Genomic DNA, 19,562 nt, shown 5'->3' with positions numbered 1-19,562 from the left:
AAAACTTGTACTTAAGATGAGGGTTAGGGTTCTTCATACTGTGGAGCCTAGTTTTTACAAATTAAATCGAAAAGTGTCTCAGGCTTTTTTTGAATCAAGTCCTACTTGGTGAGTATTTTGTCTGGATTTTTGAAGTGAGAGGTCTGGCCAAAGCACAGTGTCTCTAAAAGATGACTTATGGTGGTAGTGAATTCCTTCCAAAGCATTATACTAAACTACACTTTAATGTACATAATTATAGAATTCAGACAGATGAAATTTATGTATGGAGTTTTCCATTTTTAATATTTGGTTAAACAAAATACATCTTTTGTAAACAAACCCAGCACAAGGCCAACAAAAAGGAATAAAAGCAAGAAAAACAAAAAGCCTAGGGTTGCCCCTTACTGGGCATCAGGGTCAGGCCTGCCCCCTTTCTTAAAGGAAGTGGGGCTTTTTGCCCTTGGGCATCAGCATAGGTCCCTGTTCCTAAGCACCAGAATTGGATATGAACAGAGAAACCAGCCCTGAAATGTTTAAGCGTCTTTGCATATATCCCACTGGCTCATGGACTCCAAGTGCATGGGGACTCCTTTGAAGTGCCATTTGCACAGGCCCAAGCAGATTGGTGAGGAGTTTCCTTCTCCTCCCAGGAAATGGCTTACATCACTGACAGTGCCAATGGACCGAAGGTCCTGCTTGTGACAATGAGCAAGGTTGGCTGTAACTTCTGGCTGGTGGTGGTTGGAATGTCATCGTGCAGGGGCGAAGAGCTCCCTGTGGTGCCAAGCAGGTCTGGTGTAGAAAATGGTGCAGGAGAGAATGCGGCCACGGGCTGAGAGGATGTAATGCAGTTGCCTCTTGGTGGCCTCTGTTACTCAGCATAAAAAACGGCCTTGTTGGATTGAAGATAAATGTGCAGAAAAAGTGCTGGTGTAAACATGCACTCCAGTCACAGTGGGGAGAAAGCCTCAGCTTCATCCCGTTAAGCTTGCTCAGGCTGGACATGCAAGCCCCAGGCTGGCTCTGCTATTGGAGAGGTCTGGCCAGTGGGGCGGCTCTCAGACCTGCCGAAACCACTGACCTGTGAGGGCTGGACAGGCCATCCTTGCCTGCCCACCTGCCCTGAGACAACCACAGCCACTGTGGTGACAGGCGGTGTAGTATGACCCTTACTTCTCCTTTTGTTTTCCCAAGTTACGGGGAGAAAAGTGGCCTACAACTATTTAAAGAGGTAGGGGGCGGGTCCATTCTCAGTTGATCTGTAAAGGAAGCTACAGAGAGATGACAAAGCGTAATGCACATATCCACCCAACGTTAGGGCTCTGCTTCGTCACTATAGTGACTCCAAGCCTAGGACTTCTACCCATTCTAGCTGCTCGAAGTCTCTGAAGGCTTATCTTCCCAATACTTTCCTTGCCCAACTCTGTCTCAAACTAGAAGAATTTGATGTCAAAGGCAGTCTTATTTTTTTCCTGATTTTTGCCAGAGTGGGTCAGCTGGGAAAACTGCCCTTTTGCCTATCTTGTGCCTCAAAGCCTCCTAAACCAATGCAATGCAGTGAAGTGCGAGGGATGATGCTGGAGTGAGGCGGACAGGCTGCCCATGCCTGCCCCAGCCTGGTTCTGGCCACATCCTCTTAGGTATCTAGCTCACCCTGTCACACTAGAATATTGCAGGATTCAACCACCCGGCATGGAATATTAAAGAACTTTTCATTATAAAACTCCAAGGATGGCCATAAACCACTCTTAAAAACGGGGTAAGGGCGGCATTGAGGGTTGGAGACAGCATGCTGTACTGCTGCTGCAGTTTTGGAGATGGTTTCCTGAGAGGCCTTTTTGCTCTAAGTCCTTCAAACCTGTCACATGGGCTTTGCCTGTACTGTGTCTTCAGACCCACTGGTTGCCAGGAAAGGGGAAGTGAAGGCAGCATCTCCAGGTGAGTCAGAGCAGCAGTGAACTCCAGCAGAGCCTCTGGCAAGTCCTCAGAGAAACGGGGAAATAAGCTAAGACCCACCTTTCTTTCTCCTCTCTTAAATAAAACAGAAGTCTTCCATAGCTTGCCCTAAGCACACAGAGCTCCTACTTTCCTTTCCCAGAACAAGTAACGCTGGTTGGTTCTGTAACAGTCTACACGTCTGTCCTATTGCACTGTCAAATCTGAGGGGAAAAACCCGATGAGATGTTTGGGGACGTGGCAAGGGCAGACCCCACTGTAGAGGCCACAGCACATCACAGAGGATTTCAGGGGTTGAGGTGAGGGAAGGCTGGGTAGAACTGTGTTACACATCAGCCCTCCAACTCTGATGGGCCTCCACCTCTTCTGGTACCACCAGCAGGAGTTCACAGTTCTTTCCTCGCAAATGATGTTTTAGAAATTTCCTACAGGAAAAAAGGGTAGATGAAAGAGAAAATGAAAATACTAGTAAAATTGCAAACTCCAGTCTTGGGGCTACACCTTCGCCAGACAGGACCCTTGTTATTTATACCCTTGGCTGCCCTAAACACGCTCTAGTAGTGATCTGTTCTTGGAGGAGTCCACATTTGGTTACCCCTCAATCTGTCCAGTTCAATTTCCAATCTGAATTTTTGCTCATCCTCATGTGTTATTGCCAACAGTAGCCAGTTCTGTGAGGAACAGAGCCCAAAGTACTCTAAAGGACTTATAATTGTTTAAAAAAAAGAAGAAGAAGAAGAGTTTCTTCTTTGGTTACAGGGAAATTTAGCCCCCTCTGGCCCAAATGTTTGCCTTCCTTTCACTGAACTGGCAGCTATACTGTCAAGTTGGAGAATGTTACAATGCCAGTCCTGCCAGACTAGAAAGCCAGCATCTCAGGTAATGGGACTTCTCTACCAATGGGATTTAATGTCTTCATGGGTCATCAAAGATTCAGGTCTTTTTTAAGTCTGAAACCCTATGATTCTAAGTGACAATAAGGAGAGGACCCAAGGAGCTAGGAATTTCATTTCCTTTGTCCAAAGATAAGCTCAACTTGCCACTACATCAGCCACACAGGTACCTGAGCTCGCCCTCGCCTCCAATCCATTCGGGCATCTTCAGTTTGGAGTCGAGGTTGTAGTAGGCACCTCCCACCTCTCGAACACAGATCCAATGCTGCCTTTTGAGTGGCAACTTCAGCGGACCCCAACACAGGCTGGAGGGCAGATTCATGATGAAGCCCATAACGTTAGTGAGAGCAATGGCGCCGACATCCCTGCAGAACAGAAACGGTGTCGGGCTCTGCAGCAGCCACCTCCCCCGGATTCCCCAGCTGTACCACCACCACTGGCCACCTCCCCAGCTGAGTGCCAGTTCTCATCAAGTCAAGCCTGGTTCAACTACCTGCGCTTGTCCCACCAAACAGCTTCATAGCCTTTGGTTTGAAGTGCTGCCATAATGACGTTCACATCGTAGTTCCCGTTTCCCAGCATGCTCTTCTTGTGGGGGGTCACCATGGTGTTTGGAGACAACCTGCAAATGTGAAAGAGGAAAGCTGAGACTTGCTGGTCAACCTAACCCCTCCTGGCCCTGCACTGGCAGGGACAAAAGAGCACTTTACACCACTGCCCCTGGAAGCTTGTTTCCTCCCATTCAAGTAAATGTAACGAGTTTTTACCAAAGTATTTTGGAGTCTGGGCTCCTGCTGCCCTAGAGATTACCTTTCCTTTTATGAAAAACAATAATTCAGTAGCAGTGGGGCCTATCTGCCTGCCATTTAGAAAGTGTGTCTCCAGTGAATTCAATGGATACAGAGAATGTTCCACGAAGGAGTCTCATCTATGAAATCCCGTCTTCCCATTTCTGCAGTCTTCTTCCTTGCTGATCTTCCTGCCTTGATACAGCCTTTTTTTTAACATTACAAATAGTATTTGATAGTCTGATTGCATGGGTAGTATTTCTTACTCTTATTTCTTACACTTTAAATGCTTTCTGTTTAAGGCTTGCAAACTTTGTAATCATCAATCTTTAAATACTCAAAGGCCTACAGGGGCTCAGACAGGTAACATAAATGTATGAACTGGGCCACATAAGGCAATAAAAAGTAGTAAGGCCCATATTAAACTGAAATTCATGAACCACCTAAAGGTATTCTGAATATACACGTGTGTAAAATACCTGAATTAAAAAAAAATAAAACAAACACAAATTGGAAAAAAAAATTTGTACCAGATAAACAAAACTCAACTGAAGTCTGGTTTGCTCACTGGCTTTAAGCCATCTTTGCCCAGGCCTCTTTAGCCACTCCCCCATCTCATGACAAGGTCAGTTCTGAAGGCATTCCCAATCCTATTAATTTGCTTTCATAGGCTGCACAGGCCAGGACCTGAGGAAAGGTCATCTTTTTTTTTTTTTTTTTTGCGGTACGCGGGCCTCTCACTGTTGTGGCCTCTCCCGTTGCGGAGCACAGGCTCCGGACGCGCAGGCTCAGCGGCCATGGCTCACGGGCCCAGCCACTCCACAGCATGTGGGATCTTCCCGGACCGGGGCACGAACCTGTGTCCCCTGCATCGGCAGGCGGACTCTCAACCACTGCGCCACCAGGGAAGCCCGGAAAGGCCATCTTGAAGGAAGGCGCAGCATGCCTTTCACCTCTGTGTGAAGGGGAGGAAGGGAAATGACGTGAGTTCCTCAGGAATAAAAGAGGACAGCGGATGTCTAGGAGGTTGCTAAATGCCATCTCCAGAAGAGAATCAGATCTTTAGGTCAACTCTAAAAACTTGAGAAATCTTATACTCTATATACAGCAACCATACTGATATTTTTCCAACATAAAACATACTCTTGCCACTACTTAAACCCTCCAAGGCTCCCAAAGCACTTAAATACGACCTAAACTACTTCCTCTGGCCTGTGAGGCCCTTAGGATTCTGCTGACCTCATCCCTACCTCTTAGCACAAACACCTTCTCTCTGCAACCTGGACACACAAAGCCCTTTCTCACTGGAGGGCCTTTGCACTCCCTGTTCCCGCTGTCTGGAATCCTCTTCCCCTAGATCTCCACTTGATCTGCTCACTCCTCAGTTTTTGGGTCTCAAGTGTTATTGCCCTAGAGGCCTTTTCTGACCACCCAACCTTACGTTTCTCCCAGTCATTTCCTCTTACATCCACCTGCTTTAATTTAATTATAGCTCGTGTTACTACTGGACATGTTTTCTGACTTGCGTGTTTTTCCACACTAGAATGACAGCAGGGGCCTTCTCTACCTATCACCAGACCTCAAAGAATACCTGGCACGTGACAGGTGCTCGAGGGACATCTGTTGAAACGTTTTCCATGTTTATTTTGTTTTCCCTCTCTCTTGCCCTGTAAATATTAGCTGACCCTTAAAATAATAAGGGCTTATATGCTAGCCTCCAGAGTTAGCAAAGAAGGGGATCTGAGGACACTAAACTCCACTCTGCAACCAAACTTTGTTTTACCTGTGACAATAAATACCGTTTAGTGAAAACTTCTCTGCCATACCTGATGATAGATGCTTTCATCTATGTATCTCATTTAATCCTCACAATAAACCCATAAGAAGCTATGAATTATTACCATTTTATGGGTTTAGAAACTGAAGTTTGGTGATTTAAAATGACTAGCCCGTGATCACTTCCCTTATAAATGACAGAACTAGGATTCAAACTCGGATTTGTTTGAATCCAAAGTTCTGCTTGCTGTCTTACGGTGAGGACTCATGAATCAGAGTGGCTGGTGGCGGTGGGCTGATAAGAGGAAAGACCAGCTGAGTCCCTTGGCCTGGGCCTAAAATGTAGCTTAACAGGACAAAGGCTCTCAGTGGGTTCTTGGGCACTTGGATTAAATGAGAAAGCATATGAAAGTCTATCTCAAGATATATCAAGTTCCTCTCCCTTCACCAACTTTTCAGTAGCTTCTCAATACCTTCAGAGAAGTCTCCAGCCAGTAGACACATGAAGGTTCCAGCAAAGAAACTGCTGAGTCTTCCACCTCTTTCACCATCTAACTCCCTACCAGGCTCAAACCTTACTGCTGCGTTTCCCCCCAATGCACTCCTCAGAGGATCACAGAGGCATTTAATACAATAGCTGAATGAATCAAGTAAACAGGTTTTTTTCCTACAGGTTTCCTTGAAGCCCCTAATATGCTAATATTTACCTTGAGTCTCGGGGAGAGGGTATGCAAAAGGTTGCAGCTCCCAAACAGGTTTGACCACACATTTTTTTTGAGGTGCACCTTCTAGGACTAGTGTTCCAAGTGTCTCTTCTCCTTGTGCTACATATTCAATCTCAGATTCAAATCCTTGCCTGTCTATTCCTACTATCTCTCCCCTAACTGTAGGCCCCTCACCTCACACCTGGATTAAAAAAAGATTTTTTTTAATCGTTTGACTGCACCATGCAACACGTGGGATCTTAGTTCCCTGACCAGGCATCGAACCCTCGTCCCCTGTATTGGAAGCGTCTTAACCACTGGACCGCCAGAGAAGTCCCACACCTGGAGTTTTTGAAACAGGTTCCTAAATTGATGTCCTTGCTTCCAAATGCTCCTTCCACCTACTCAACCTCTACGTTCCTGCCGCCTTCACCAAGGTATCATTTCACTCACTTACATAAGAACTGTCAGTGGAGCCAGTTGCCTGGTTGGCCAACTCCAACCCTCCCAGCCCCACTTGACCTGCTGTTTCCCTTTCATTGGAATTAGTGTACTTCAGCCACCATGACCATGTGGCCTCTCTTCTTTTATCCTAGTTCCTGTTTCAAGCTAAATCCTAAAGCTTCTTCAAGCTCAACCTAACCTCCTACCTCTTCCATGGAATCCTTCCTGGCTCCAGTGCAGTAGAAAAAGGAGGGAGATCAGGAGGACCACACACATCTGAGTTCACATCCAAGCAGAATCAATATCAATTCTGAGATTTAGTCTCCATGCCTGTTAGCTTCTCTGTAAAAATGGAAATGATTCCTATCTTATAGGAATGAAGAATTCATTTATTTTATACATGTCCAACAAAATAGTAAATTCCTGAAGCAAAGGGGATGACTCATCTCCTCTGTATCTCTCACAGCTGGGCACTGGCAACTGCATAACCATGGGTCTGTCAAACCAATCAATATAGGAAATGCTAAGAATGGTTTCCATCTCACTCCTAGAAGAGTGGCCATTTGAATAAGTGGGATCCATCCAGTGTGCCCATTATACCAGTGCTTGTTTTTACTTTGACAATAATCAAGTGCCCACTGTGTTAGCTATTTTTATGAGATTTATCACTTAATTCTTCCAACAATCTTGAGATAGAAATTAACCCCATAGTGTAAGTAAGGAAGCTGAGGTACAAAGAGGTTATGGACTTGTACAGTCATATACAGCTAGTGAGTGGCAGAGCTAGGATTCCACCTCCAAACCTAAAGCTACAATGAAGTCTCCTGGATATTTCAACACACTGATCCCACTGAATTCCATGGGAATTCTACTCTGTCCCAATGGAATGTTTTCTTGAGACTCCTCGGCAAACTCCTATTCAGGACTGTCTTAATTATTTCCACGGAAATTCTGGACTATACGCTAGCCTCTCATTTTTGTCACCATAGGCAGAGGTTAGAGCCATAATATTTGAAGTGATCTACAACTGAGAAGATGGGTTCTAGTCCAGGTCTCTCCACTGATGTCTGTGCCCTCAGTTAAGTCTCTGGTCCTCTCTTGTAGTTACCACTGTGTCTGGCTAAGGTGATGTTTCAGGTTTGAATGAAAAGGAGATGTGGAAACATGTCATCAAGATTCCTTTTTTCCCTTAATTTTTTCCTTTTTATAAGTTCTGACGTGTGACCTTAGAAAATATGGCTCAGAACTTCCTAATGTGTTTTTAAATTATTAAATACATAAAGCACAGATTAAATACATAAAGCACAGATCACAGCGCCAGGCACACAAAAGTACTCTGTAGGTGCTGGCGATGATGATGACGAGGAGGAGTCTGCCTGGCCCTTGGATGAGAAAATTTAAATCTCTAGAGGTTAACACTCAACAACACCTTTTCTCAATTTATAACCACCATACCTTGAAATGCGGCTCCTTCCTTTAAATGTGTGCTCAGGGACTTTTTAATGGGGAGGTAGGAGGGCTTCTCTATGGTAAAGGATGTTCCCCAGTATCTATAATCTCTTATAGTCTGACCTTTTCCCCAATTGCAGTTGTTCATCCTTTTCAAACCAATGATCTCTTTGCTATAACTGCGATCATGACCACTATCTTCAAATCCTGGATTGAGCCTGTCACACCTGACTCCTCTCTTCCCTGTTTCTGTGTTGCTGCCGAGTCACTAGCTTAGTCCTGTCTAAATTCCTATTCATTTCTATTCCAACCATGAGTCATCTCATACCCACAACTGCATTGAAACTCCACCCTGCTTTTGTATTTCTTCTGTCTGGCTAAAATTCAACTGCTAGAATGAACTTCCTCTCAACAAATGGCATTAATCAAAAATTTTGTCCCATTTTTACCATTCATCAGCCACATCTTCAAAAAAGCATAGAACTTAAGATCTGGGAATTAAAAATTATCTAGTTAACATTACTGCCAACATTACCCTTCTTTTCTGTTAAAATCCAAATAGATTATCTTTTTCCCTTTAGATTGCTCTGAATTCCATGGTTCTAAATTCACTTAAGTCTTTTCTCAAGGCCGGGTCAATGGATAGTTCTAAGACATACTTCTCAGCAGCTGAGTCTTGTTCAGGTTGTTTTCTTTACAGTGTGTAGTGGTGCCTGGCATACTGAAGGCAGCTAGTAAATGTTTGTTTAGAATTTCTATCTCCTCTCCCTCACCTCTCCTCCCTTTGTTTTTTCCTCTCATCCCTTTCACACTTCTTTGTTTCTATTTATCCACACCGAATCTTCCCATATTAATTACTCCATACAGAGTTCCACCTCTGGAGTGGTAGGGTACATATATTCTCATATGTACTGGTCTGCTGTTACTCTGAGGTGGATCTTTACATTGTGCTGATAGGTACCTGGGGGAATGTAGTACAACTTGCTAAAGCTTCAAAAGCCAGGAATAGAACTTTGGTTCCATGTGAGTGTTTAGCAAATATTCAGCATTCTTTGATTCAGGGAAAACATAGCTGAAAAAGTCCTGCTATTATCCACAAACAGCTTATAGTCCACATCTTCAAACCCAGGCCCAACTTCCTAGCAGGGTGAACAGCTACTGATGAGGTAATTGCTCTGAGACGCCTTCCCAATACTCAGGAAGTAGCAGAGCAGATAGGAAAGCAGGCCCTCCATTCACAAAACTTGGGACCAAATCCTGCAACTAATAGCTCTGTGAACTCTGTTCCCTCATCTGGAAAGATGAAAAATAACAGGATCTACCTTTTTTTTTTTTTTTTTTTTGGCCGCACAGCATGTGGGATGTTATCTCCCTGACCCAGGGATCCAACCGGTGTCCCCTGCAGTGGAAGTGCAGAGTCTTAACCACTGGACCGCCAAGGAAGTCCCAGGATCTACCCTTAAGATTGGTGTCAGGCGTGAGTTAACACAAGGAAAGCACTCAGAACAGTGCTTTGCACAGAGTGAGTGTTCATCTGTGTTAGTGATCGTCATCATGTCAGATCCAGGCCAAATTTAGAGAAGTGGAAAACTTCTGAATGGACATACCGAATCTTGGAATTGACATTTACTAGTGAGTGAAACTGGGCAAATTGCTTAAATGGAACCCTAGTTTCCTAGGATCACTACTGATAAGGTTGTTGCAGGGCTGTCACAGAGGACCAAGTACCAAGCACATTCAAGGACTCACTGTCAGTCTTTTTCTTCTCCCTAGACTTCAATTAGGAAATAATCTGCAAATATCCAATTAGCAGTAGAAGATATATTAATGGCTGGCCAAAAGGAAGCAGTCTAATGGACTGGCCTCCTTTCTACTTTCAGTTACATGACCTAGCAATCTGAGACAAATTATCTCACCTCCCAGGGCCCTATTTCCTGAGAAGAGTTAATTCTACTTGCCAGATGATGGCCATGATGCAAAGGACACATCTGCCCTGCTAAGGCATTACTATGGTTATCACTGGCACTGGAAAATAATTACTCTCATTACAATTTTGTCAGCACACTGGGATTAACATTCTTTTAAGAGAGGGCCTATGGTTCTTTCAGGGTAAGTGGTCCATACCTATGCTTCATAAATCACCCCAAATAGGTTGTTCCCAGCTGTAATTCAGGCCCTCTGGGGCAATCATTTCATCTCTGAATGGAGTCAGAGAAGGGTCTTCTGGAACTGCCAATATACATTGCCTGAAGAATTCTTGGGCTTTCTCTGCACTGAAAATTGAGCAGGATAACTCTTTATAAGCTGGAGTAGTGAGACAGGCTCACAAAGTTGCTATGGACAGCACACGTGCTGAACCAGCCACTGCAGAACCATTTCTCATACCCTTTGAGAGAATTTTAGAACATCAAAGCTGACAGAAGAAAGCTGAACTTCTATCAACCTGTCTGGTAGCGTTTGCAAAGTGGATAAGAAAGGCCCTCTAGAATGAAGTAGAAAGGGGAGGGGACCTCGAGTCAGCTTCAAATCACAGCTTTGCTACTTAGAAGCTATTTGGACAAATTACCTGACCTTTCTTTCTGTTTCTTTATCAGTAAAATAGAGACAGTAAATCTACTGTTAGGAGAGCTACACAAAACACCATATGAAAAGCACCAACGCCAGCACATGGCCTCGTAGAAAAGCTGAGGCAAAAAGCACTGTGTATATACCCTTCTTATGGAACCCACTACATTCCAACTCTGATGACAGGTGACTGAGTGTGTACATATCTTGTCCCCCTTCTAGACTCTAAACTCCTTGGGGGCAGGACTTGAGAGGCATTAACAGCATAGTGGTCAATAGCACAGCAACAACAAACCTGGATTCAAGCCTGGCTTCATCTCTTGTTATGTTACCTTGGGCAAATTACTGAACTTCTCTCAGCCCTGTCTTTATCCATAAAATGGAAATGACAACACAGATTCCAATGGATTGTAGAAGGGATCACTTGAGATAACACCACTGAGGCTCTTAGCACTGTGCCCAGCCCACTGTAAGTGCTCAGTAAATGGTCCTGATTATGCACTTTCCCATTCCTGTGTCCCTTATACCTGCTAACAGCATTTAGCTAACAATCCCTGTTGATTTGAAGGTTTTTGCAGCAGAGACGCTGCCCCACGCACAGAAATTCAAAAAGAGCACAAAAGTATAGAGACACCCAGAAGGAGTTCCCTACCTCTGGAAAATCTCTTGCAGCGTTTCCCGGGTGAAGGCATTGCTGTCCTGGAAGACGTTATTGAGGGCGTGCAGAGCACAAAGCTCCCTGCGCTGTTTCTCATGGTAGATTTGTAGGGGTGCAGCCGGGGGCAGCTCCAATGATTCGGATTTGGCCTTGTCTCCTTTCCATGGCACGCAACTCATGTTTTTCGTTTTAGGTTCCAGAGAGGGCTAAAACCACCCCACTCTTCCCTCCTGAGGAGGAATGTAAGCTTCTCAGTCTGTGCAGGATTCCTGAGGTCTACCTTATTTTCTGGTGTCCATGATTTATGCTTTGTCACGGGGAGAAAAGGTCGTAATCAAAAGGAAGAATAATCCCCCTCTTCTCAAAACAAAGATAACTTTTGGATTTAGTGTATTTTGCCACCACTGTCGAAGTGCAGAAGTTTTAAAAAATCATATAAAATCTACGACCTTGTTTTCCTTCTTCCACCCTCCTCTTCTACCCCTTCCAAAAAAACACTATTTTCTTGCTGTATTTTCCTTTCTGCAAATGACAACCAGGCCTCAAGGCAGGAGGACCGAACGGAGTCGGTCACATCGCTCCTTTTCTTCCATTTCTTTGGAACCACAACGCCACTGACTCAGGAGACAAGGCCTAGGTGGTGGATAAAACGCAAATTTCGAGCAGCTAGCGAGGGCCGGCCAGCGTGGGATCGCGGGCCCTGCTGGGGCGTCGGGGGAGGCTCTCCATCCTCTCGGGTGCGGTGGGACCCCGCGGGGCCGAGGCCGGCGCAGCTCCCTCGGATAGCGCGGACTCTCACCCTCTCGCCGCGGCCCTACGGGGGAGACAACTCCTGTCAGCTCCGGCGGTCGGGCGGGCCGCCGCACAGGACCAGGCTGCCCAGGGAAGCTGCGCGGCGGGACCGGCCCCAGCCCCAAGGAAGGTCCTGCACTGCGACTGGCAGGCCCGCGAGGGGTGGGGCCGGACAATTCTTCTCGCCCTCGGGGGCCCGGGCCCACCCAGCTCGCCGCCCCCACCCCAACCTCCCCGCCCATCACGTGAGTGCAAGCCGAGGCGCCCTCCCGCCGCTCCCCTAACCCCGACCCCGCCCGGTCCCCCGCGCCGCCGGGACAGCTTGCGGACGCGCCGCCGGTCGCCCCCTCACCGCTGCAGGCCGCCACCTGGAGCTGCGGGCCGCCACCTGGGCCGCGCTCGGGCGGGCGAGCGAGCGCGCGCACCTGAGCCCGACGTCAGAGGCCCCAGCCCAGCGCGTGCTCCGAAAACGCCCTCCTTCGCCGTCCCAGCTCCCGCCCCAACGCGGCGTCCGCTCTGACGTCACCCTGACGTCAGCGGCGCCGGCTTTGGGGCCGCGGCCGCCGTGCGTCTGTTGCGCGGGTGCAGGCAGCGTTGGGCCCCCTGGCGGTGTGGGGTGGGTAGCCCGGCGGCGGCTGTAGCGGCGACTCGCCGAAGGTACAGATAGTGCCCGGCTCCTCGGCTGGTGCCCGGATCCTCTGCTCTCCCTCCGGGGCTGGGCAGGCCGGGCGGCCGGCGGGAGTCCCGCCCCGATGCCTGTCCCGCCCCTCTCCTCCCCCGGGCGTCGGCTCAGTTCCGGCGCGGCGACCCAGCTTGGGGCTACACTTCGCGACTCTCCCCAGCCCTCCCGTCTTTCTGATCAGGCCTTTTGGGCAGAGTGCTTTCGCGAACCCGTACTAGTTTCACCTAAGCTGGCCGTTTTATGTTTGTCTAGCATGCCGTTCGCCAGGTGATTTCAAAGCACCTTACTGACGCGGTCGGGCGCAAATTCTCTTGTTTAGTGGGCCCGACCGCCCTCACTTTCCGGGAGCTCTGAGGGTAAGTGCCTCGCCGGGAGTCACGTTTCAAGTGGAATAATCCTATTTCAGTTCCTTGGTGTCGTATTTCGGCTTGCTACTCACAGATCACTGCCCTTTTGCCTTCGGGTTCCCGTCTGGTCTCACAGTGGCGGCCGTAGAGCTTTCCTCTGAGTATTCTCAAGGCGTAAGTGCATTGTGTGTGTCAGGAAGATGAACTCAGTCCCACATGGATTGTTTTCCCCCCCTTTTTTTTTACCCAAAGACATGTGGAAGGCTTCAGCAAATATTCATCATCCACTTTAGTGTTGCTATCCTTTTGGATTTTTGTTCAGAAAGTTGGAAAAACAAAAGATCATACTTAATTCAGTCATTTCTTTAATCCTGCTTCAACACAGCTCAACACTTAAAGCACAGACATCAACTGAGTAAATCTGAAAATCTACTTGGCCTACTAAACAACTCATGAATCGGACAGCATCCCGCCTAGTAAATAGAAAGGCGCTCCTAGGAGTTGTGCAAAATGTAAAGTTTTCAATAGGCAGAAGAAAGAGTGGATTGTATTAGGGAAGGTCACATTTCCTTATAGGAAGCAAAGGGTAATCAGGCAGATTACCTCACTAGTGTTCAGGAAATTCCAGAGTGATTGGTTTAAGATTCTACTCCTGATAGAGGTTGAAACTGCAGTTAGGTTATGTGTTAAATCTTGGTGGGGCTCAACACAAGTGACTCCATTTGGGGCTTGTTTCTTTTTAACAACACCATTACACTAAACACAGAATTATCACTTAACACACTTGCTTGTGTGCGTACCATGTGGTTGGGCCTTACAGTTCACAAATGTGTTGAGGTACTTTTGGCTTCTATTGAGCTAGGTGCCTCATTTTGGTCGTGTAATTGCTCTCTCCGCAGAGGCAATGAATGGAGAATTCTCCCTAAGGTCAGCGTTCAGTTAATTGCCGCGCTCTGGCTGCCGTAGTATTCCAGGCATCGATCCTAGTGTTAAAATTGCCCGGAGACTGCCAGCAGGTCGAAAATCAGTCTTCAGTGACTGCCTGGAGTCACTGAGTTGAGTGGGAGGCGCCTTGCGCAGTTTACTATCTCCGTGGGCGGTGGCCCGAGGCGCGGGACTTGTCCGAAGACTGGATTGGGCCTTTCACCTGTCTATCATCGGAAGGCTCTCCGCCCCCGACTGCCTAGCAGCAGGATTTGGAAGCTGAGCACTGCCTCTGAAAACAAGGAGAGTGATGGGCGGTGAAGGTAAGCGTTGTGTGTATTTCTCTCATTGTATGGCTGCTGTGTCAGTCGTGCTCTGCTCTGCTCCCATTGGCGGGAATGCTCCTGGCAGGTAGCGTGGACATGGTGCTGTCCCTCCCAACTTACGATCAAGGCGCGTGACGTCTCAGACATTTGTTGTTGGGCTCTGGGTCTCATTAATTATTCATTAGGTACTTAAAAGAGCTGCAGCGATTGGTGGCTGAGAGGCCTGGTCGTTTGTTTCTTAGCTAGAGATACGTGTCATCCTCTACGCGGCCGGAGAAATTTCGCATAAATTATTCTGATGAGGTTCGGGGCGGGGTTGTGCATATATTAGGTAAATGAGCTGGGGAGGGAGGGGAGGCCGGCTACGAATTAGCCTAAGTTATTAAAGATGGCGGCGGAGCGGAGTCGCTTCCCGATGGACTCGCCGGTCCCTGCCTCTATGTTCGCCCCCGAGCCCAGCTCTCCGGGGGCGGCCAGGGCCGCGGCGGCTGCCGCCCGGCTACACGGCGGCTTCGACTCGGACTGCAGCGAGGACGGCGAGGCGCTCAACGGCGAACCGGAGCTAGACCTCACCAGCAAGGTAGGCCCGGGCGCCGGCGCTGAGGGGACGGGGCGCCGAGGGGACGGGGCGCCGAGGGGTACCGGGCGGTGGGGCCGCGCAGTCTCCGGGGCGACGGCTGGGGCAGGAGGGGCCGAGCCCACCCACCTGTAAGTGCGGGACGCGCGGCGGGCTCCCCGGCGAGGGGCGGCTCCGGCGGCCCGCCGCACCGCTGTCCTTCCCCGGCGGCGCCCAACCGGCCTCCCGCCGTCCGGCTCCCGCCGAGATCACAACCCCTCGCCTCCGCCACGTGGAACGCGGGCGCCGGACGCCGGCAGCTACTCGCACAGTGGTCGTCCCCACGCGGTGCCGCCTCCCCTGAGATCGAGAGTGGCTCACCCCGTGGACTGTCCACGGCAGCCTAGGGTCGGAGATGGCTTGGGCAGGGCGCGCGGGAGGATCATGTAGTCCGAGGGGGGAGCAGGGAGTCAGCCGCGGCTCTTCCTGGTGTCGGGAGAGGAAACATTAAGTAGTCGCTCAGTCCGGGAGAAGGACGTCTGAAGAATGTCTACTTTACAAACCCACCCAAAACAGAAGTGAAAGATGGGCAGTGACCCATCATTTCGCCATTCTGGGAGTGGAACCTTATGTTGTTTGACTGGAATAATGAAGGACGATTTAAATCGTGTCTTCTGAGCTCTTGAGAAGGTGGGCAGGATTTAAGGGCTCATCTTCTGCTTGGCGTTGGGAGTGGGAGGAATAAAAAATTAAGTATAATTTGGGACTGGTGTTTCGAAGGTGCCTAACATTGCTAAAGGAAAGAATGCCAACTTGGGAGTCAGACAGGGCTGGGTTCCCTTTCCTGCCCTGCCAGTTAAAAAGGCTCTGTGACCTTGGGAAAGTTTCTTAACCTCTCAGTTCTCCAGCTCCATCATCTTTTTAGTACAGATGCATTGTAAAAATGAGAACTGTATGTAAGAAACCTACTACACTGCCGGTTACATACTACTCAGTAAATGTTTGAGGTGAACTGAATAAACTGATAATTCCCTGTGCAGATTAAATAGCAGCTGATGCAAGATAGAACACCGATACCACCTCCTTACCTGTTGTTGTGTACTTACGGTAGAGAAGTTTAACGACTTTTGAAAACATTTGTGACTTTCTAGTCTGTGGTGGCAAAATTGCATGAAACTTGGTCCAGACAGGAGAGAACTTTACCTTGCAGCTAAATGATCTCTCCCTCTAGTCTCTGCTGAGCACTTAGAAGCCGGTACTGCACCTTGTCACAGTTGTCCTGTCTGGTGCCTCTAATGCCATAACGAGGCTGGCCAAGTTGAGAGAGGATGGTCAGGGGAAATGTGTGAGGTAATGGGACACGATGCACAAGACCCAGCACCCAGGTTCAAAGTATAAGCTCTGATGAGTCAACTCAGGAAATTGTAAGAGATACACTTGACTCAAGCAGATGAGCTAGATGTCAATTCATGGCCAAGGTGCTGAAGAAACCTGAAAACAGTGGGAAATTGCAGGGCAGAGTTGCAGAGAGTAGTACCTCTATTTCCTGACCAACTTAATTTAATGTTCCAGGATAGGGAAGTGTTGCTTCATCACGTAGCTGGGGGAGTCCTTCTCAGTATTTTAAAGTTGAGAAGCTATATGTAGATTAATACTGATGATATTGAAAAGAAAAACTGATGTGAAGGGAGAGAATAGATGGGTTGAACAGATTGATTCCTGAGGAAAAGATTAGAAGCTATAAGTTTATATACTTGCTACAATTAAATGTGGGGACGGATATAAGGCTCTGAGAGCTTCCAAAAGGAGAAACAATTAGTGAACTGTGGTGGCTAGTTTCATCCGGGAAGATTTTTCTAGGATGACTGGGTGAAGAAAATTGTAATTACCACTATTGAGCTGTGCACTGGATGCTTTACATGTTATCTTATTTGGTCTTTACAGTGGCCTTAGGATGTAGGTAGTAGTATCTCCATTTTGTAGATTAAAAAACTGAGACTCAGAGGTTAAGTTCTTTGTCCAAGGTCACACGTGAGTGGTTAGAGAATGGGATCTGACATGCCTGTTGGTAAATGGCCTCCTCAGATAAGTGGTTGATATTTTAGTGTTATTGGCAGAAATTTGCAAAATGACGGTGCTAATACCCATCTTAGGGGTAATGTGTTTTGTTGATAAAGATGAGTCTTGCAGCAGTTTTTACTGCCGATTCCTAAATAATCGAGATAGCCAAGGCAAGTTGGAACAGACTTCTTATGTTATTATGGGAACCATTGGCCTTGGATGGAGGGCATGGCAGTATATGAGATCTCTGTCCTGTGAGTTGCAAGCTGCAGGTAGAAGACTTTGGCATGTAGGTGTAAAGCACTACTCATTAATTCCTACCTACAATGCCAGATTCTCAGTCATTGTGGATCCTGCCCCTCCTGTTAAGCAGCAGGAGGCAGGCTGCTCACACCCTCTTTTCTGTGGGTTGTGGTTCAGACATACTCATTTCAGTACTTCATATAACTCAACTCTCATAAGGCCTTGGGCTCAAAGGCTATTTAAGGAGAGGCAGAGAGGGCATGAGAGGGCTGCACAGCTATTTTAGATCAGGGTGCTGTGGGGTTCAGTCAGGGTTTTTGGTCAGGCTCTTGATCTGCTTTGGCTGTGGTGTTCTTCTAGTAAGTGTGGTCCTAAGGTTGTTGGTTTCTCTTCTAGCTGGTTCTAGTGAGCCCTACATCAGAGCAGTATGACAGCCTACTTCGGCAAATGTGGGAGAGGATGGACGAGGGATGCGGAGAGACCATATATGTCATTGGGCAGGGATCAGGTGAGCATAGTTTTCCTTTCACTTTACTTTTTTAAAAATTCACTTTCCAAGCGGTTTTACAGATGCTGCTTTTCTACCGCCAGTACTCTACATTTGCATAAGAGGAGATGAAGCACAAAGCAAGGAAACTTCTTGTCTGAGGTAATAGAGTAAGTCACAGTTAGGTCTAGAATTAAGCCTTCCCTAGGCAGCTCTAAGTCTTCCCCTCCAAGCCTGATTTACAGATCCCATTGCTACTTATTGCCTGCTTAGCAGAGAACCCCTGTGATACTTCTTGATGTCAGCAAGGAAAGGACATCCAGAATTCCTGTCTTCAGCAAGGCTGCCTTGCCCTGGACCATACTGACCATTCGGTGGGGATAGCTGTGATAACAGAGGTCCTCTTTTCTCCCTGTGAGATCCCATCAGACATGTAGGCTTGTTGCCATTCTGGAAGGGACTTGTTATTGTCCTCCAAGCCCCTTATTCCATTGTAATGGGGCCCATTGTTTTAGAGGAAGGCAGCCCCCAAGACAGAATCCCAGATTATATCCTGGGCTTTTTTCCCCCTGGTCATTCCTAGTTTATATACTCAATACAAAGCCTGCTTACTCTCATCTTCATTAAGACATTATCTTTGCTGAAATGGCAGCTGGACTTGTTTAATAATTATGAATTTAGCCTGTACCAGATCTTATCTCTGTCATCTTTACAAGAAGCCTAAGTAGGCCTCAATGCATCATTAAGGGACGAGTTCTCTTTGCTGAATGTAGGTTTTGTAAAGGCAGGTAATAATTCTTTTGTAGTTTGAGTCTAAGATGGAGGAAATCTCAAAATCAGTCTTGAACTATTTGACAGATTCTATTAAGTATCTTAGAAGGTCTTGATACTGTTGCAAAGCACTTTTAGATACTTAAAATCTGGTCTCTGTCTCGAGAAGGAGAGATGGCATATACACAGTTAACCTCAGTAGAAAACAATGTTTGGAAATGCTGCAAGAATGACAAAAGGAAGAAGGGTTTGACCTCCAAATACTGCTCTGCCTTCCTTTGAAATGTTTCTCGTATCTACCCTTTCCGTTCTGTATTTACTGCCACCTCCCCAGTTTTAGGTGTTACCACCTTAAAGAAGGCATGGTCCCAGAGATAGGCAAACCAAGAGGTTCTGTCAAGAAAGAGAGGGAGGGGCTTCCCTGGTGGCGCAGTGGTTGAGAGTCCGCCTGCCGATGCAGGAGACACGGGTTCATGCCCCGGTCCGGGAAGATCCCACATGCCGCTGAGCGGCTGGGCCCGTGAGCCATGGCCGCTGAGCCTGCGCGTCCGGAGCCTGTGCTCCGCAACAGGAGAGGCCACAACAGTGAGAGGCCCGCGTACCGCAAAAAAAAAAATAAAGAGAGGGAGTTGGCCAGCATTGTCAAGTGTTACAGAGACAGCAGGGAGAGTCAGGTTCAGAAAAAGCCATTCCATTTGGTGACTAGGGGGATCATTGGTAGGCTTTTGAGAGCTTTTGTGTCAGGTGCACACCTGGCCTCCTGTAATAGGATGAACCACTCAAAGGTCACTTCCAGCTTATAGAATTGAAGAAACCACATCTAGATCAGTTCTGACAAGTGTTGGGACTGTTCTTTGAAGACCCAGATTCTTAAAGCCCCCATTCTTTGCTTATTCTTTAATGTGGGCTCTTACTGAACTTTGCCATACCTTGGTGGCTCACAGTTAATTAACCCTCCCGTGGCACAGCATAGGAAGATGGCAAACGTTCATTAACACGTATTTTACACACCCAAGCATTATCTTTGCATCTACCAATTGGATGCTATTAGATTCATAGTGACTCCTTCCTGCTGGAATTCTTCAGGGGCAGAAAGAGATTGTAATTCGTTAAACAAGTTGAAGATCAAGCAGAAGACTAAAAGAGATGCGAGGCCCG

General features: G+C 47.4%; 2 protein-coding genes across 6 annotated transcripts in view; one reads left to right on the top strand and one right to left on the bottom strand.

Annotated features, from left to right (window-relative positions):
• Positions 1 to 253: 253 nt before the first annotated feature.
• On the bottom strand, positions 254 to 12,740 carry JOSD1 (Josephin domain containing 1). Of its 2 annotated transcripts, none has more exons than XM_060112136.1 (5): positions 12,360 to 12,740; positions 11,210 to 12,029; positions 3,325 to 3,453; positions 3,002 to 3,196; positions 254 to 2,363 (listed from the first exon to the last, which is right to left on the bottom strand). In XM_060112136.1, exons 2-5 carry the CDS (start codon positions 11,392 to 11,394, stop codon positions 2,264 to 2,266), a joined length of 609 nt encoding a protein of 202 aa, XP_059968119.1. In that variant the 5' UTR covers positions 11,395 to 12,029; positions 12,360 to 12,740; the 3' UTR covers positions 254 to 2,263. The 2 variants fall into 2 exon arrangements, with proteins under 2 accessions (XP_059968119.1, XP_059968120.1); XM_060112137.1 differs by having other exon boundaries at positions 12,433 to 12,740.
• A 1,906-nt stretch (positions 12,741 to 14,646) lies between these two features.
• GTPBP1 (GTP binding protein 1) overlaps positions 14,647 to 19,562 on the top strand; it is a 28,730-nt gene continuing 23,814 nt past the window's right edge. For 2 of the 4 annotated variants that reach the window (XM_060112134.1, XM_060112135.1), the window contains exons 1-2: positions 14,647 to 14,866; positions 17,543 to 17,654. In XM_060112134.1, coding sequence (XP_059968117.1) covers positions 14,675 to 14,866; positions 17,543 to 17,654 — 304 coding nt within the window. In that variant the 5' untranslated portion in view covers positions 14,647 to 14,674. The remainder of the gene's footprint in view (positions 14,867 to 17,542; positions 17,655 to 19,562) is intronic. The other 2 variants (XR_009533774.1, XM_060112133.1) reach the window with 1 other exon arrangement.

Source organism: Mesoplodon densirostris, chromosome 11 (assembly GCF_025265405.1).
Source record: "Mesoplodon densirostris isolate mMesDen1 chromosome 11, mMesDen1 primary haplotype, whole genome shotgun sequence".
In the NCBI taxonomy this organism is placed as follows: Eukaryota; Metazoa; Chordata; class Mammalia; order Artiodactyla; family Ziphiidae; genus Mesoplodon; species Mesoplodon densirostris.
This window is presented reverse-complemented; position numbering and strand designations above follow the sequence as displayed.

What these genes read in the sequence shown, in the direction of transcription:
- JOSD1 (XM_060112136.1), bottom strand. Translation starts at nt 11,394, where the DNA reads ATGAGTTGCGTGCCATGGAAAGGAGACAAGGCCAAATCCGAATCATTG. An exon ending in CTGCAAGAGATTTTCCAGAG is followed by an intron (nt 3,454 to 11,209) that starts GTAGGGAACTCC and finishes TCACATTTGCAG; the next exon opens with GTTGTCTCCAAACACCATGG. An exon ending in GTTTGGTGGGACAAGCGCAG is followed by an intron (nt 3,197 to 3,324) that starts GTAGTTGAACCA and finishes TCTGTTCTGCAG; the next exon opens with GGATGTCGGCGCCATTGCTC.